Consider the following 6,932-nt stretch of genomic DNA (forward strand, 5'->3'; position numbering starts at 1 on the left):
CTGGCTGTCATGCCTTCAGAGGTGCACAGACTTTTTTGTGCTTGTGTGTGTGTGTGTGTGTGTGTGTGTGTGTGTGTGTGTGTGTGTGTGTGTGTGTGTGTGTGTGTGTGTGTGTGTGTGTGTGTGTGTGTGTGTGTGTGTGTGTGTGTGTGTGTGTGAGAGAGAGTGTGTAGGTGCTTGCTTGTCTGTGTGTGTGTGTGTGTGTGTGTGTGAGAGTGTGTGTATGTGCTTGCTTTTCTGTGTGTGTGTGTGTGTGTGTGTGTGTGTGTGTGTGTGTGTGTGTGTGTGTGTGTGTGTGTGTGTGTGTGTGTGTGTGTGTGTGTGTGTGTGTGTGTGTGTGTTTGTGTGTGTAAATATAAATACCCATAGCTGTCCTCCCTGTTAGGAGGACTGCTCTTTGCTGCTGTTCCCGTGTGTGAACCCTCTGGTCAGTCAGCTGATGCTGAGGAGGGCCCCTTCCCTGGCATGGCTTCTGGGGGCCGAGCTCTCTGAGCTGGAACTGCTGCTCCCTGAAGTCCCTCACAAAGTACTCAAGGTCAGTCCCCTTCCTCAAGGCTGTGGGAGCAGTGTTTGCACTACTGGTAGTGATATTTGTAGTTGGTATGGTTGGTTTCTATCTAAGGACAAATAAAGACACATAGACACTTCATACAATAAATCTGATGCATTGCGATAAAGTACCAAAGTACGTTCACTGACTATAATCGTCCCTCGATTGGTGTTTCTAACCACAATCCTCAGAATTTAGATTTTACACTGATAGATGTTTAAATCTATTTTTATTCACCGTTAGATTCTCCTGTTGTGACCCCCAGCTATACTGCTTTCTAGTGTTATCTATGCGAACATCAAGATTGTAGCAATGGAAGTGCTACATGCCACCTAGGTGGCTGCCACACTGGTTGTGGAGGTTTTTCTGGGCTCCTCCACAACCAGGACCAAAGGGTCCTGGTTGTGGAGGAGCCCAGAAAACCGGTGAATGTTTATTTACTTATTTACCGGTTTATTGCACAATTTGAAGGACAATGGTACATGGAGATGATCTGTATGAGATCTCCTCTAGTGTGTGTGGTGATGGTTGGTATAACCTGTGCGCATTGATTGCTCAATGTACAAAAGGTGTGCAGCCTCACTCAGTCCCAGTGTTCAATAAGTCTGACTCGGGCCAGGTGAGGCTCATTAAACCAGCCATCATCCACACACACCACAAGGAAATCCCGAGTGTGTAACATTACGTTAAATAAAATCAAATACCTGTTTCTCACACCATATTGATGTAAAAGTACAAGTACAAACCTTCCTTCATCTGTCTTGTAGCTTTTCAGCGACACCACGACCCTGTACCAGCTAGGAACGGAGCCATCCTCTCCAGACATACTCCCACACCACACTCAGACCAGCCTCAGGGAGCCCAGGAGACCCTGGACCTCTGGAGCTTATAACACCCTCCCATCCTCACCAATAAAGCAACAATCAGAACCCAGCACTGCCGACCCCGCCATCCACTTCCTGTTCAGGTCCATCTTTGAAAATACTTTCAACATACAGAACTTCACCCTTATTATTGTATATTCTCTGCTTTTATCCTATGTATATTCCTTGAGCAATTTAACTTTGTAAACTCCATTTGAACAGTGATCCATATAACTATTATAATGATTATTGTTATTTTACTGTATGTCTCCTAGGGAAAAGCCAATAGAAACCAGCTACAGTGAGCCAGAGCACAGCTTGGCTATGCAGGACATAAACGCAGTCTTCCAAGCCGATCAGAGTGTTTTGTTTGGCGGGTCCACCTCTCTCCAGGGTGCATGGGCCAGAAAAGAGCCATGGCAAGATGAGAAGGAGGTGGAGGAGGAGGTGCAGCCCCTTCAGAGTGAAGTGGACGACTGGATCCAGAGGATCCTAAGGAACTCTGTAACCTCACCCTATCACCCACACACCACTGGATCCTCACCCTACCACCCACACACCACTGGATCCTCACCCTACCACTTTCACACAACTGGATCCTCACTCTATCACCCTCACACCAATGGATCCTCACCCTGCCACCATCACACCACCGGATCCTCACCCTGGTACTGTGTGCCAGGTGCGAGGCCCCCGGAAGAGACCCCGGCGTGGGGAAGCAGTGTCCACAGTAGTGGCGTTAGCAGGGGGGCCATGGGCATCTCCCCAGGCTATGGCTCGCGTTGCTGGACGATGGGACTGGAAAGGAAGAGGAGCGGGGTGGCAGCCGGCCTGGTGGACACAGGTGAGGGGATATGAGTGTTGCAGGGCTCTCCGTGTTGTCTATTATATACCTTCATTTTTCTTACAATAATCTATACAAATTTTGAAAGTAGTCAAAACCAACATTTTTCAAGGAATTAGTAATGAATACTTAATTAATACAGTTGCAGTACATCTGCAAATCAGTTCATATAGATGGGACAATCACCCTTCCAGGACTGACCAATACATGAATAAGGTTCATTATTTGTTTCCTGTAGTGCTGCCGCCATTGAAGAGGGGAAGACTTGGCTTTGAGAAGGTGCCGGGCAGGTGTGATGGGCAGACAAGACTAAGGTTCTTAAAATAACAATTAGACCTCAGTTTATCCCACCATATACAAAAGAGACTGGGACCTTCTAACGCAGTTTATCTTCAATTATCCCATTAATTATTACACTATTTTGTTATTTATTTATATAATAATAATATTAATAAAAATAAACACGGATCAAATGCATACTTTGAAGTATGTCCCCTTATACTTTTGCAGCTTCCTCTTTTATTAGTTCAACTTTGCCTCTGGCGGTTGGTCCGTCTGGTTCTGTACAGACTGAGCAGGTAGGTTCTCTAGGTCAGTCTGTTTCTGTCCAGACTAAAGCAGGTCATCAGTGGACACACAATCGGGTCATTTAAGTGCTGCCCTTGAATTTTGCTGGAAGGGATCAACATACACCAACCTACTTTACGGCAATATACTGCAGAAATATAACGCATATAATAAGATAAGATGATGCATAACTGTTCCAGAGAGGAAATTCAGGAATGTACCACATACATAATATACCAAAATATATATTCTAGAGTATATTATGTAATGTATTCCTATTGAAACAAATTAAATTTGTGGGCTGGGTTATTTGGGCATCCCCAGTTAAACTGATAATATCCCTCTCGTTTCAAAAGCTCCAAAATGATTTCCTTTTTTCCTCCCATTGAGTGAAGCAATCCCCTTATCGTTTTCCCTCAGCATGTGGAGAGACTGCTTATCTTGACGCGCCAGCAGAGTGAAGCCATTTCCCTCAGGAGTGATCCCCGCACAAAGACTGCTTTGGGGACATCAACTCCACACCACCGCCCACACCCCACCCCCACCCCAACACCCACCCCTCCTAAACCCCCTCCCCCGCCAACACTCCTCTCCTCTGGACAACCTTACTCTGGCTTAGCTAGTGGTAGCCGTACCGCCACCGCCATCAATAACCTTCGGGCCTGTCTTCCTGCTTCGCCCTCTCAAAAGGCCCTGTAGCCGAACACAACAAAACCAAAGCTCCAATGGCTTGTCTTTAATGGCCCGAGAACAAAAGCAACGAGGTTTAAGGATTCCTTCGTTTTGGGGCTTGGTAAACAGTTGGGTAATGGTGCAATGATTGCCCACTGCAGCGTTTATGTCGCAGTGTGAATGGAAGAGAAGATTTACGGTGGGAAGTAACAGGCTGTTTAAAGCAGAGCGACTAAAGGTCATGCTGTCGTTATCTCCTAAAGCAGACCTTCTTCACGCTGTGGATCACCTGTGTTTTCTCACCCTCCTGCTATTGAATCCAATACAAAGTCTGCAGCCTTTGGGTACATTGACGTCAACCTTTGGAGCAAAGCATTCTAGTTGCTATGAGGATGAATGGAGATGAGGATCCCCTCCCCCCTCATGAAGATCATCTAATGGCATTGAGAGATGGTCCAGAAATGGTTCTCCACAGAGATGTTCCTCCACAGACATGTTCCCCCAAAGAGATGGTTCTCCACAGAGATAGTTCTCCACATAGATGGTTCTCCACAGAGATGGTCCTCGACAGAAAGCCAACTTTCAGCACATAATTAGGGTCCCGGTAACAAAATACATCATAATGCTGACCAATATTACATTTTATATTGGGACTAAATGGAATTTGCCTCTGCAGTGAATGATCTTGTTTAATGGAGTACTGTGATGGTTTTTGTCACTTTCGGTCTGGGTAATTTCCTGTGTGCTTCCACCTCTGAGCCCACATCGTTGGGGTGGTTGGACAGCCTCCTCACCTGGGCCCCTTGTATACCGTGGGGACTGCTGCTGAAGGGCCATATTCTCTCTGCCCATGAGAGTGTGATTAGTCCTGGAGTCTTGAATGTGGGGTCGCACTGAGTCAAAGCCCACTGCAGCTGCAGCAACTTGGATGCGCAGAATGGCCCCCCGACTCAGAGGCGGTACCCCCCCTCTCGGCCCCAGTTCTCCAGGCTACCAGCTAATCCTGCTCCCCTAATCGGATTATGTAAATTCCTACTCAACAAAGAGAGACTTTTATGGAAGGCAGCATCTTTGAAACAACACTTGAAGGGTGTAAGAACAATGACAATTGGTTAAACTAGACTTTTTAGGTTGTGAGTGGAAGTGTGAGGCAGAGAAGAGAGAGGGAGGGATGGAGGCACTAAGTGAGGGCAAAACGAGGTGGGGGGAGGAGTTTAGGAGAGGTGGCCTAAACCAATGCCTGTGACCCAAGGGCTGCTGATCTCCCTGTTTTCTCTGCGATATATGTGTGGCCCTAGGAATGGCTCAACAAGATTACCATAGTGCTAACAAAACCTTATTGTTCAACTGTCAATCTGGATATGATAGTATATTTAACAGCATCAGCAGTGATACCCTGGTCCTTTAACACTGGAGGTTATCGATTGCTATGTCATCAGGAATAACAAATACCACCAGTCTAAGGTAAGCAAGGGGCAGTTTGGCCCTTTCAACTTTATAGGAGTCCCACACCTTCCAGTGGTTCAATCTTAAAGGATTCAACAGAAAAAAAGACAGTTGATTCGGAACTCATGTTGAAGTATCCCAAATAAGTCATGTGAAAATCACCAAGAGATTATCCTTAATGAAATATGGCCCCTGTATAATCCCCTACCCCACTGGGGCGCTGTCGATTCTTTCTTTGTCTAATAGGATAAATGTGCCCTGTGGGGAACATCGAGGCTTGGCATTAACAAACACGCTCCAGATTAACACCTCACACAATGCCCCGAACCGCGAGAGGCAGGCCACCAGCCCACGTCACACACAATGCTCTTCATCCTGCTATAAAACAGGGACACAAGCTTCCATCCTTCTTCCTCCCCAACTGGTTTCTCCTTCCCTCTCTCTCTCCTCTCTCACTCTCTTTCTCTCGCTACTGTTTCCTCTCTCCCCCATCACCCTCCTCCTGCTCGTGAACACATACAGCTCTCAGAGAGAGTGAGAAGGCGATAGTGTGAGGACCTGTATATTGGAGTGCTGCTGCGGTGGACTCTTTGGGAGGGATCAACACTGGCACACAGCCATTTTTAAAAAAAAAAAACATTTTAGAACACATACACACAGGTGAGTGATTCTTTATTTTTTATTTTTTATTAGTTAATAATAGTATTTACCATCTAGGGAATTTTTTTAGAATGTAGACATGATTTGAATTGTTTTATTGCATTAATTATCAAAGGTTTAAATATTCCTTAGTTCTAATCGCCACCCAAATGGACGCCAACAGCCTTAGAGATAATCAAGACATTCAAATAGAATACCAGAGATCTCTTTTTTGTGAATAAATTCTTATTTTTTGCTTATGTTAACCAACAATTAGCATGGCTAAATGTTCATAGCACCTGCAGTCCTCATTGCATTATGGATGTTTACACAAATTGGACTGTAAAGACTGAGAACTACTGACTGTAAATAAACAGTATCCAACAACCCCTGCTGCCATCTCCTTCCAGCGCCATGACCAGGAAGGTGTTCACCAACACACGGGAGCGCTGGCGCCAGCACAACGTCAACGCCGCCTTCTGCGAGCTACGTAAGCTCATTCCCACCCACCCACCTGAGAAGAAGCTCAGCAAGAATGAGATCCTGCGGCTGGCCATGCGATACATCAACTTCCTGGTGCAGATCCTGGAGAGCCAGAGCGGCAAGCCTGCCTCGGGCTCCCCCAGCTCGCTGCTCACCTTCCTGCGGGGCAACGTGGAGCGCCTGCAGTCCAACCCCTGGGGCTTGGCCAGTGACACGGACGCCTCCTCGCCCGGGTCCAGCTGCGACAGCTCCGAGGCCTGGTAGTCTCCAGCGGTCCATGGACGCAATGAGGGGGCTGCTGGGGGCAACAGGGAGATGGCCTCCATCTTTTCCCTTCCACGGACTTCATTTTGTGTCCCTGCATATCTTTGACACCTCCTGAGTGGCGTGGTCCCGACCAGCTGACAGCAGCGGATGCCCGGTTGTGGTATGTTAGTGGATTGTTGATGCAATCTGGCTGAAATTCCGGACCCGTGTTGAGATATTATGTCCATTATGTTAAAACAAAAAAAATCTGTTTTGAATGGATGTTTACAACTTGGATGTACAGCATTCCCTTCATGCCTCCATCTTTACGGTCCTCGCTGGCCATCAGGGACTAATTAAGTTATTCAGTAAGAGGCTCTTTGCGCCGCCAAGGAAAATGGAGGGGATTATGGGATTTCACATTTCAAGCAATAGTTTCACCAGGGCATTTCAATAGATAACAGCTTACCCAATTTGCCAAGGACTGCAATCATTTCAGAAAAACCTGGGGCACTTTGTAGCGACATGCTAATATTCTGTGTAGAAAACCAGAGCCATCTTTTAGATGTCGATTTATTTACCAAGGTTATTTATTTTCAATTAAATACCCCCTATTTTCAGC

General features: G+C 46.4%; 1 protein-coding gene across 1 annotated transcript; it reads left to right on the forward strand.

Annotated features, from left to right (window-relative positions):
* Positions 1–5,995: 5,995 nt before the first annotated feature.
* Positions 5,996–6,328, forward strand: tal2 (T-cell acute lymphocytic leukemia 2). Its single transcript, XM_056593390.1, has one exon. It carries the CDS (start codon positions 5,996–5,998, stop codon positions 6,326–6,328), a length of 333 nt encoding a protein of 110 aa, XP_056449365.1.
* The last annotated feature ends 604 nt before the right edge of the window (positions 6,329–6,932 follow it).

Source organism: Gadus chalcogrammus, chromosome 6 (assembly GCF_026213295.1).
Source record: "Gadus chalcogrammus isolate NIFS_2021 chromosome 6, NIFS_Gcha_1.0, whole genome shotgun sequence".
In the NCBI taxonomy this organism is placed as follows: Eukaryota; Metazoa; Chordata; class Actinopteri; order Gadiformes; family Gadidae; genus Gadus; species Gadus chalcogrammus.